The 12,482-nt window shown below is 41.4% G+C and overlaps 1 protein-coding gene across 3 annotated transcripts in view; it reads left to right on the top strand.

Annotated features, from left to right (window-relative positions):
* Positions 1–12,482, top strand: part of LOC133490570 (astrotactin-2) — a 301,145-nt gene that overhangs the window by 254,209 nt on the left and 34,454 nt on the right. For all 3 annotated transcript variants that reach the window (XM_061800812.1, XM_061800811.1, XM_061800810.1), the window contains 2 exons: positions 5,877–6,010; positions 6,426–6,574. In XM_061800812.1, the coding sequence (XP_061656796.1) occupies positions 5,877–6,010; positions 6,426–6,574 (283 nt within the window). The remainder of the gene's footprint in view (positions 1–5,876; positions 6,011–6,425; positions 6,575–12,482) is intronic.

Here is a 12,482-nt window from a genome sequence, read left to right as displayed (position 1 = left end):
TTTGAGGACTGCAGTTCAAATCCTGGCCCCACCTGTGAGGAGTTTGAATGTTCTTCCCGTGCCTGCTTGGGTTTTCTGCGGACACTCCGGTTTTCTCCCACATCCCTAAATTATGTATTAATTGAAAACTCTAAATTGCCCCTATTTGTAATTGTGAATGTGGATTGTGTTTGATTCTATATGCCCTGTGATTGGCTGAAAACCAGGTCAGGGTGTACCCCGTCTTCTGCCTGTAGATAGCCGGGATTGGCTCCAGCACTCCCGCAACCCTTGTGAGGATCAGCGGCTCAGATGATGGATGGATATATTGAGGTGAATCTGGAAAACAAAAATGTTCAAGCCTGATCCATGCAAAAGGGGGAAATTGCTATTAATACTTGGTAGGTTTGCGATACCTGTCGAAATACAATGTAGTGCATCACCTAATCTTAGAAGAGTTGTCTGTGCTAGAGGCTTCATTAATTTCTAATTAATAAGAAAAGCATTTCCCCAACGGTTATGAAATGCAGTAATCCCCCGTTTAGATTTGTTTGGGCCACCCCCACAAGAGGGGAAATCAGCGATATTGATATTATTCTTCCCCACCCTCCTATTAAACTCCACCATACTCATGGAAACACTTTCTATACTCCTAAACACCTTTTAAACAGAGCCATAACACAAGACACAGTAGTACTGTGAACTATGTGTATTTTATTTCTTGTACTGTGTTTTAATGAATTTTCTTCATTTTTTTAATGTAGTTTAAATGGTTTAGGCTTATTTTACCACACACTCAAAAACACCAAGCACTAGAAAATCCCATGATTTGGTGAATTATGCCTGGTATGAATATGAAAAATATATATCCAAAAATGCACTGAATCCTTTTCTCGTCTTTTCTTTTTTGAGCAGGCACCTATCTTAACTGCTAGCTATTTTGTTTTTTTTTCATGCAGGTCACAATATATCTACAGAACCTTGCACTTCTGCTTAAAACGTCTTGAAAACATTCAACATAAAAGGGATCAGGCAGCAAACCCTGAAACTGTGCAATCTAGCATTGCACCTTCCTTACAGAATGTTGGAAGGCTACATAAACTTATATGCTTGGTCGTCATTTTACTGCCTTAAATGAGAAAGCAAGACATTATGATTTGGGGCTCACTCCCTTGGCAACGAAGCGCTATCCTGTTAATTTAATCAGATCCCGACCTGGGTTTGCTTATGGCAGGCCTTACCTAGACTGGAGCCACTCTTGGAAGAGTGATCTTGAATAAGAGCAGAACCTGCAGTTTGAACATGAATAAACACCCTCAGAGAGACTGAAAAACGCTGTGGCAAATATAGGCAAAAGTTCGCCAGTTGCCCTGTGCTGCCGTGACTGTGCCTTTTGAACAAATTGCTTGTGAGCTTAGCATCTAAGAATGCTCCATATATCCTGTCATGCTTGCACACAACTGACGCCCCTCTTGGGGACGTGTTTGAAAGAGGAACTGTCTAAATCAAGATGTAAATCAACACCAGCGCAAACATTCCCTTTATGTCAAAAATTGGCTCCAAAGGCATTAAAATCCCAGGTTGCCTCCTTGAAGCTACAAACAATAACCAACCCTGAGAGGGTTTGATGAAATACAGAGGTAGCCTGACATATTAAATTCCCAGAAAATAGCCTGTTGCCATTTCATAAGTACTACCAGAATGCTTCAATGGAACAAGCCAGGGCCAATAAATGGATTCAAACCAACACAATAATGTACCACTGGGCTATTTTTCTGTTGAGATGCATTGCTGCCAGAGATTTTTTAACCTCCATAATGGCATTCCAATAAAAAGTTATCTCAAGTTTTCTTTTTTTTTTTTTACTAAAAATGCTCTTTAGTTACATAATTTCACTGGGGAGTAATGATATACACAGAGTGTTTTAAAACAATCTGGATAAGACCCAGGGGCAAAAATAGCTGGTGACCATACCATAATGTTTCTTAACAAAGTGACTATGCGAGCTACAGGCCTGGCATGAAAATTATTGCCTTTTCATTTTTTTTTTTTTTCTGGTCGGTCTAAAGTGGTCGGTCAAGGTTGTCAGATGAGTTTCTCTTGTGCTATGGTGTGACAGTTGCTGCTAGCCTAGAGGTTCCTGCATGTGTCATGGTAAACCCCCAGCCAACCTTTGGGAGAACCAACCCAACCAGTATCCCCATTCTCTTCTGATATCTTTCCCTATGAATGAAATATGACGGATTGGAATGACTGCATGAACACACAAAATCCCGCACTTTTAGATCACGATTGGTGATTTCCTGTGTGGGCTGGCTCTTTACCACCACTGGTGATGACTTTATAAATGAATACTGTGGGCCAGCTGGCCAATGTTTTCTTGTATTAGCCACTAAAGATGGACAGTAATATGGTCATCTTATAGCGGACAAACTGATTAATACATTAAAGAGGTCACAGTGGCCTCCGTGGCCTTCTTGTAAGTCACGTCAGGCTTCTATGAAAATGGAAGGTCCAAATAGTATTTTGGTGCCAGAAAGTCTGCCAGGGGGCTTCATGATGTCAAGGCTCAGAATTTTACTGCTGGAGTTGTCGCTGATGATCAAGTAACAACGTCACTCGCTATCTTGGGTATCTCGCTATCTCCTCAAAGAAGGAGGCGATTGCGTTCAGTTTAGTTCAGTTTGGTATCGATAAAGGCAATGGAGAAGAATCGAGGCATATTTGTGAAAAGGCAAAAAGCGAGGCCCATCAAACTGATGCCTTTAGCAATTCTGTACATCTAGCAGCGTCTTAGTTCTCGGAAATGTCTATGAATCCATTATCCAAGCTGCTTATCCCTACAAGGGTCATGGGACAGCTGGAACCTATGCCAGCTAGCTTCGGGCAAAAGGCAGACTACACCCTGAACTGGTCGCCAGTCAGTCGCAGGGCAGATATCAACACCATCACTGAGCGGGAATTAATCCCAAGCTGCCCACACCAAAGTCAGGCATGTATACCACTACACCATCCGTGACTTTCTGGGAAATGTATCTATGGTAATCAATAATGTAAAAGATATCCTTTTATCGGAACAGCATTGAATATGCATCCCCCCTACTTCCATATGCATAACATACGTGACCTAAAACACTTTTTTTCCTCACAACATGTAATTTTTTTGTTGTGTAACCACAATTGGTGGTGAAAGAACCACTGAGTTAGGTTGCATATCCAGAAAACTACAGTATTATTACTGTTTGATGTGCTTTCCCACTCCCCAGAATTAAATATCTTCCAATTCAAGTTGTATCAATTGTAACTGACAAACAAATTGATTTGTATTCTCTCTTTGTATTTATGTACCAGTATTTAGAATGAAATAAATGTAAGAGATGTTGCAAGGCCAAGATTTATTTTTTTGTTCTTTCTTTTTTAGGCACATTCACTGCTCAGGCAAAATTGTAGACCAATGTTAGGCAACCTTTTTCCTATCCTATTTATTATTATTTTTATTATTATTACTGGTAGTAGTAGTAGTAGTAGTAGTAGTAGTAGTAGTAGTAGTATTGTTGTTATTATTTTAGTAATTAGTAGCCTGACTGGCATAGCAATAGCAACAAAGATGGGCAGGTCTTAGCAAAAGGTCCGTTGAATGACTGCATTGTATTATATATAAAGTTTATTGGTGAACAAAAGCAAAATAGCACAGATTACTAGATCTGTTACAGTTGCCACCGCATTACCCTTTTTCAACCCCCACCGCTCCACTTCCTAAAACTACAATCACTAACCCTGTTTACTCAATGGAAGCTGGCATGCATTACTTGTCAAACATAAACACAGCAGTAATCACTTTGTCTATTTTTCACATATGCAGCCATGCAGCAAAGCGTGCACAGCCATATGGGCTCTTTGGTTTTTTTCGAGGAATCTGATGGCGGCAAACGCATGGCGGGCCCTTGCCTCGAGCAGCTGAGGTCATACCTCTGATTTGTCTCGTCTGTGAACCTGCGTAGTCCTCGTGTCAAAGTTTTTTTTTTTTGTCTTGACTATATCTCTGGCCGGTTCCCTGCTGACATGAGGTAGGTCGATAGACCCCCGCAGATTGTGTTTTTTAGCAGCCATGTGAAGTCAAGCAGCTGGGAAGGATCTTATAACATTTTCCACTTTTGATTTGCCAGATTCACTTATTCATCTGGCTCATTTGGAGTGTCCACAATATGGACAGATATATCGGGACAGCAACACATATTATTCATAATAAACGAAGTTTAAATTTACATTATACTCTAATAGTTAAAAGTTTTCTATCCATCCATTTTCCATCCCGCTTGTCGTCACTTGGGTCACGGGTGTGCTGGCCCCCCATCTTAGCTGACTCTGGGCGAGAGGTGGGATACACTCTGAACTAGTAGCTCAGGTCGGTGTATAGTCCAGTGATCAAAAGGTGCCTGGTTCAAATCCTGGCTTTGACGATCGGCAAGTCAAAGTGTCCTTGGGTAAAGCATTGAACCCTAACTTGCTGTTCTAATCAGTTGTGCAATGTGCCGCTGATTCTGCTTTATTGTTCCTAAAATTTTACAGGCGTGAATTTACTTTTTTGTGTTATGATCAGTGAAAAATAGATTTTATCATCACCCCAATAAATGTTTTGGTTTCTATTACACGATTTACGACTTGCCTGAAATTTAGAGGGGAGTCAACTTCACCTGTTTGATTTATTTTTTTTTCCATACAGTAATTTGCGGTTTGATTGAAACTTGAAGCTTAAGACTTAGTTGAGATTTGCAGATAAGTGATTTACTACAACCTCGGCTTAGAAGTACTTGGAAGATATCTACCTCTGTGGTCGGAACTGCAAACCGAAGTGTCCCTGGCATTACTCCATTGGAATGTAACGGCTGTGGAAATCAATAATTAATATGGTAGGTGTGCTTTACCGACGTGCAAGAAAATCGTAAAAATTTCTTCAAAAAGTGTTTCTTGGATTTGGATAAGTGGATCTCATGGTGAACAAAGAAATGCCCCCCCCCCTCCTTTTTTTTGTTTTTTTTTTTTTTAATGTTAGGCCCCTGGTATCCAGCGATAACGTTTCTGTGGGGTTTCAGAGTCCTATTTTCATGACTCTGCTCAAGCACTTGTTCAAATTTAAGTTTGCGTAAATAAACCGAGTGCTCAACTGATCCAACTGTGTGACAGGGGGAGCCAGAGCACTTGTGAACTCCCCTGAAGTCACTCTACTGTGCCTGTGTCTTTAAGGGAAGCCTTGACATTATATTTTACTGCCTTGATGCTCCTATTGGCATTTCACTGCCTTTTAGAGAATGACTGAACGCCTTACATTTGATTTTTTTTTTTTTTTTTTGCTTTCAGCGGTTATTAAAGCAGTACAAGGAAACGCGAGATGATGTCATCTAGTCACATACCCACTACTCCCACTGTCATTGTACACAAAGGACCATACAAACATACACAAAATACGTGGGTGAGTCTGGGGGTTTCACACCTCCATCATGAAAGTCGCAGTGATATCGCAGTGTAAGCTCGGCAATGATAGTGAGATGTTCCCCGCTACCGGTAATTGGAGCACTGGAATTGAAAAGGTCCTTCTATTGATGTGTGTTTGAACTGTTCTTCCTATCTTAGTGAGCCCCATCTAAGTACTAGACATTTTTTAAGATGATACTTTAAAGATGAAGGACATTTCAGCTGATTTAAGGCTTTACCTGTAAATGCCCATTATTTATTTTAGGGAACATGCTAAATTAAGTGACTGGATGTGCATTATCATGTAGGAAGAAGTATAATGATTCCTATGCTTCTATGTGTGTGCGCAGATCATGTGGAAGGGTGCACAGGCAGTGCATGTTCCCAGAGATAATTGCATTTCTCTCACCTGTTACCCTTTGCAGGCCTTCAAGAGCGCCACAATGAGATCATACTGGTGTGCCGGAAAGGGCGACGTCATCGATAACTGGTGTCGCTGTGACCTGAGTGCCTTCAGCAGAGATGGCCTGCCTAACTGCAGTCCCCTTAGGCAGCCGGTGTAAGTGTGAGGTCACGCCATGCCACCTTGGAATTCATGTACGTAAGATCATGGTTTTATGGATGGATGCACAGACGCGCCGTCCACACACACGTTTGAGAAAGTTGAGGACACAAGGACGGGTCCCCTGTGATTGAGCCCTTCCTCTGAAAGTAGCATCCTTTCATTCAAAGTGTCCCAGTGATACACTATAGATTGTGTCAACTATGGCATTGGAAGATGAGAAGGAAAACATTACATAGAATAAGGCCCTGTTTCCACCAAGCACCACATTTTTGTAAATTATACAGAAAACCATTTCTGCAGACTTAAAACTGATTACGCATTATACATTGATAATCATTTAAATGCATCATTGTACATTGCAACACAATATGTTGAATTCCCACGTCACATTTATTCTCCTATTCTTCAGCTTGCACCTAGCCCCTTACCTGGAGCCATCAAGCACAATGGTAGCCCTGGAGTGGTTGGACGTGGAGCCTCTGATTGGCTGCAGGGTTGCGGACTACATCATCCAGCATAAACGGGTGGAAGACCCATCAGAGGCCGAGGTTTACACAGGTATGAAATAATACTCAGTGAAAATCATATTACTGACTCTAATCATCCTAGCTGTGGATATTGTACAATATTGTACTATATCCCTACATACTGTATTATAGTATATATGCTATATATACGCTAAAAGTCCATTGTTTGATTGAATGCAACAACGATTGATTAAGGATGTTACATACTCCTCATATCTGCCATTCAAACCTCTTAAAAAGCTCTTAAAAAGTGCCAGAAACCCATTTGTCCTTGAACCCATTTAGTGAATGATATGTCTGCAAGTAAAACTAAAATCTTTATTTGGTGTCCTTAAAGGGGAAATCCAGTGCTTTGCATAAACAGTGTATCAATAGGTCATGTAATATGTACCCTATTTTGACAATGTGATGTTAAATCCTGTCTCATTTAATAGTGTTTTGAGAAGATTTTCAGTAGCGCTGCCATTTTCGCGAGTCACATGATCTACGCGGGTGTATGTGACGTGTACTGTGCCTCAACAAAGGCTCGATTACATGAGACACCATTATACCCAGCGCTGATTTCTCGGATTAATCCTCATCTGATATAGAAATAACAGTATCGGTTGATCGGGAAAACGGAAGAATACTTCCATACAGATTTGAACCTGTGGCTGTAATCAATGTTGAATATTCAGATGGTTCTTCGGGCGGAATGACGCAGAGTCTGACTAGTCGGAGGCCTACGCGCGACATAAGTGCGTAAACAAAGGCCCCCCTGAGCTCTGGACTGGCAGCCCCGGATGGTTCTTCAGACGGGAATAACGCAGAGTCTGACGAGCGAGCTTGGCATCGGGCCACGAGCCGAGCTTTCAGGTGGCGGAGGTCTTTAGCTGAGCTTCGGTGGGGGCGGAGGGCTTTAGCCCACCTTCACTGGTGGTGGATTAATAAAATTAAATTAAAGATGTCCCCTCCAATTGATGCCTCCACCCTTCTGTAGTTGAGTAAATGACATCATTTCTGGGTATTTGGTGTGCATCCACCTCAAAATCTATTGTCCAAGTTAAGAAATACTGTCTCATTAGAGTTGAGTGGCTTGCATGAAGTGCTATCATAAACGAAGTTAATATGGTTTTGTTGCCAATCGCCGCCGAAATGTGGCTGACTGTTGACTGCTTGAGAGTTGCAAAAGTAGCTTTGGCTGTTCCAAGGGATTGGGAGTAAGTCATAAGAAGTGTGATAGAATTTGAGTAATATTGGTGTGGAAGGAGTTGGCTTAATCATTGGGAAGTATGGACAGGCCATCCATCACCCCTGGGAGGAGTGCTGATGAAGCATGGGCCCCAACAAGGTGGTTGGAAGGGGCAGATGGTGTGGGTGACTCACTCTGCTATGTGCCAGTCACCACTATAAATCATGTCGTTGAAGACCGTGTAATACAGATTAGACGTCTTTATCTTCATTTTTCACCTTTTTTTCCCACCTCTTGCTCTTATACTGTACACCATGTGCCTGTATTGTGCACTCCCGCAGCTTTGGAAACTATCGGAACGATACATTAAAAAAACTATGCACAATGGTGAGAGTGAATTTTAATGGAAGAGAAATTCATTTGGCAAATGACTCCCATTGAGATGCACATTTTGTTCTGTGGATTATCAACTGTGACCGCCATGCACATGGGTGGCTTCCACTTTAACAGTAAATGCAGAAAACAGCAGCTTGCTCAATGTCACGATTGTTCTCCAACGAGAAGGACAGAGATCGGTGATATATACTTGGATGGTATCCGAGGCGAAGATTTATGAAATAATAGGGGCCTCTTAAAATGATGAGATCTTGTTCTCTGGACTCAGCAAATAATCACGCACCCTGTTGAGATGTATAATTTTCTCACACTTAAACTGACTTATTTGAAAATTATTGGATTGGTACTGGCCAATCTTCCTGCTTGGCATCTTCTTTAGGGATCATCTTCAAGGCGCTTCCTAGAAAAATGGAAGACAGCTTTGTGAAGCCAAAAGCTCAGATAAAAATCTGCTTGAGCCAAGTCGACCCTGCTCACCTTTAGGACACGGAGTGACACAATGATTTCACACCGTCAGTCATTGTAAGTTTTCACGTTGACAGACAAGGGAGCACACATTCCTTGGCTCACCAGCCTTCTACCACTGGCCAGGAGCAGCCCCTCTTTGAGGATAAATTCTTTGCTCCGGGGCATCTTGGTGGTTTTCTGCAGTCCTTCATTTTTCCTTGTTCATACTTTCCAAGTCTGTGATGATTTCAAGCAGTCGGGCCTTCTTCTGAAATCCAACATCTAAAGGGTGGGCACTAAAGGATTACTCGGCTGATTTACAGAAACTCATATTTGACAATCCTAAGGAAAAATCCTGATCCACAACTTTAGTCAAGGCTCATACTTGGAAGGAACAGTGTAATATTTGGGTTTGGCTCATTTGATACACTTAATCTAGGGCTGACTTTTATGTCATTGTTGCGCTTTTGCATGTAATTCTTCATGTCTAACAAATTCAAACTACCTAGTAAATGTTCAAAACATGTATGTCTTTACATGGCCTTTACTATGGATTGTTATCTATTCTAAGATGTGTTACATTGTCAAGTGTCCCACCATTCCAGGAAGTCGTTATGGTAGCATTTGTTTCGCCTTTAGAAAGTCCATTGTCTCTCTCAAGAGTGCTTTTCCAAGCTTAATTCTATTTGTACAATACACATTGCAGATTAAGTTGCCTTTCATGCTTGTCCATCCCAAAACCAGGTAGTACGTCAAGCAGATTCATCTTTGCAATTCTAACTTCCATTGCTCTCAATCTTCCCTGGAATCAAATAATGCTTCAAAGAAATAAATTCAAATGACTCTCTTTCGTCAACAATTTTATTTTATATGATAAGCACCTTACATAGAGGCCATCTACAGTTGAAGATGGCTTTTTTCATCTTTTTTTTTATTTCATTTTTTCCAGAGGGGGGGTTGAAGTTGACCTGCAAATTTACTATCACCCAAGGTTGTCTATGGGGAAACTCAGACATTGTATAAGCAGTGCTAATTTTAACAGGCAAAACTCCGTTTTTGAAAGAACTGTCTCTGTCACAGTGCTTTTGTCATGCATCTAATTACCTCAATGTACAGAACCAACCCCAACCACTGTGTGAACATCCACTTTGGAAACACCGGCTTCGATGAGTTTTGACAAAAAAGGGAACAAACCTTCTGTTACATATATGATGTGTAAATTTACAAGTAACTTAGTGTGAGAGTGGCAATTGCTTCTATTTCTGGCTGCTAGCAGCATGATTTACAAAGTTTATCGCAATAATACTGAGAAGCGTCAAATATGACAACCCCAAATCGAGTCAAATAGCCAGACAGTGCCGGGTGTCCAACATTTTGGGCACCCTTTCAATGAGGTATGAAGGAGTGTAGTGGTAGCTACAGTTTATGTATTGGACATTTATTCAATATTGCAACAAAATAAACTTCTGGATGCTGCTCTGTTTTACCACAGTCTCCACTTTGCTGCATCGTGCCCTCAGTCTCCTCTCGGATAAATTACTTCCTGTTCTGTATGATGGCAGTGGGCCTTTTGACATTTCTTTCCTCACTAAGAAGTGAAAAAACCCCAGTCGATTAGCCGGACTGTGCTAAGGTCTTGTCTCAATGGTAAGAGCAGCACCCGCATCCAGCGAATGGTATTCTACTGAAGCTAAGAAAAAAATGGCTTATGGTTGGAGTTTGATAAGTCAGCTGCACACCCACATTCATGCAAACGTCAGTGCATGAGTCAAGCAGTGAAGAGTGCACTCTTTGAAGAATGTGCACGGTAATGTGTCCGTGGATTCTTTAGCCGTACTTTGGATGCCAGAGCTGTCTAGACTTCAGTAGGAGGAGGAAATGGTACCTGTCCTCCAGTACATACTGTCAAAGTTCTATCAAGTGACAAGCTGAAGTCTACAGTTGTAAATCAGTGATTGGGTAATTAGGTTTATGCTTTTGAGTGCACTCCCCCCGCTTCCCCTCCACCCCGTACACTGATTCAAACGATTTGACAGGGATCTCTTTCAACTCGGGTTTTTTCATCTGTAACAGCATCCTCTATGAATGGATGTAATCATCCAAGTCCTTTGGTGAATGCTATGTATTCTAAAGGCAACATCCCACAAATGCTGCTAATGCAACTACCTCCTGTTTAATCCAAACTCCAGGAATTAGTTTTAGGTCTGCAAAGATTATCGGCCACACTTTGTCTGGCACTGGACTGCATTTTTAATTGGAGTGCACATCTCCATTGACAAACATGTTGAAGCTATCCCATGCCAAAAAAATTTCCTCCTTATACTCAGTCTTGACAAGGCTTGGCTACAAAGTCCCTCCACTTTTGCACACCAACAAACAAATTTGCAAAGTGGAAACAATCCGCCATGATGCTGGTGATCCTGATTCAAAGACATTATTCCCATAAGACGTGGCATTGTGGAAGACTGATTCGATCCTCTGTGTCACAGTTCCGAGGACCAGGGTTAAAATCCTGGCCCCGCCTGTGTGAAGTTTGCATGATCACCCCACGCTTGCATGGGTTTTCTCCGGGTACTCTGGTTTCCTCCCACATTGCAAAAACACGCAGGTAGGTTGATTAAGGAGTCTAAATTTACCGTATGTGTGAGTGTGAGCGCGAATGGTTGTTTGTTTATATGTGCCCAGCACATATGGTCTTCAGCTGTTTTTTTCTTTTTTGTTTTTTTTGTTTTTTTTTTACAAAAATGTATTGCCCTAACATTAATACCTGAATCTCACAAAGCAGTTCAATGCCATCCACAGAAAAAAAAAATCATTTTCTTTTTGCAATGTTTTCCACTAAATTCAAATGTAGGAAAGAGTAACACCCCACAACCATGATAATCCCTCTGCCCCCACCACCACCTCCTCAGGGCTGTCCATAGAGAGGCTGTGACTATCTCAGCTTGGAACAATCGACCCGTCCTCGCAGCAAAGTTGAAGGTGAGGACATTGTGTGACATGAGGCAGTCATCCTCCTTACACTAAACCACTAAGAAAGTGACTTTAGCACTTAAGTGCAGATGCTCAGAATTGTGGAATGGCATGGTATGGCAATGAAGGGTGGGCAACCCACGGCCTACGGACCTGCCACCGCATTTGATGTGACTCGCCATGCAATGTTCAACATATATGATGATATTTATTTGATCATTGCACCCTATTTTTGATCCATTTAGTACAACCTTCCCGAGGATATTTTCATAAAAATGCACAGACCCTGACGTAACACGACATTTTCTGAGCCAGGCGTAAATTCGGAACAGACAGAGAGGGATCACCTGTTCCCACAACTGTGGTGAGAGGAATAGTGACTCACAGAGATGAATTGCAGGTGAAGATGAGGTCACAGCAGATGGCAGTCCATCATCCCAAGTGCTGAATAAAAGCAAATGTAAAGGTGAGTTGTGATGGCATTTATAGTCTTCAAATATGATAACTCATCCCCATTGGCATGTAAATTCTGACTCGTTGATTCACAGCCTGCCATCTTGAGTGAGTGTGCCGGGTGTATAAAACTGAAAGGACTCCAAACATGAGCTATGTTTGAATAGTTAGCAGAGAAAAACGTCACCCAGGCCTTTTTATTCCTGTGTCAAGGAATGGAGGATAGGTTTTTTTGAGTCCTGGCATACAGTGGAGCCGGTGAAGTTGGATGACAAATGTTCCAGGATGCTGATTATACAACAAACATTTTTTTCTTAGTGGAAATAATGTGAATGAATGAAACAGGTTTCAAGGTCTTATTGTTTGGGTTAAGGTTCTGTCTTGTTATGGAAAAAAGTCATCAGTTGGGTTGTTATTTTATTGTCATTATGTTGTTGTCATTGTTTATTTAGCCATATAGTACTAATTAATAATGGTATAATTTCTTTGGTATAAGGTT

This window comes from Syngnathoides biaculeatus, chromosome 17 (assembly GCF_019802595.1).
Source record: "Syngnathoides biaculeatus isolate LvHL_M chromosome 17, ASM1980259v1, whole genome shotgun sequence".
NCBI classification, from domain to species: domain Eukaryota; kingdom Metazoa; phylum Chordata; class Actinopteri; order Syngnathiformes; family Syngnathidae; genus Syngnathoides; species Syngnathoides biaculeatus.
This window is presented reverse-complemented; position numbering and strand designations above follow the sequence as displayed.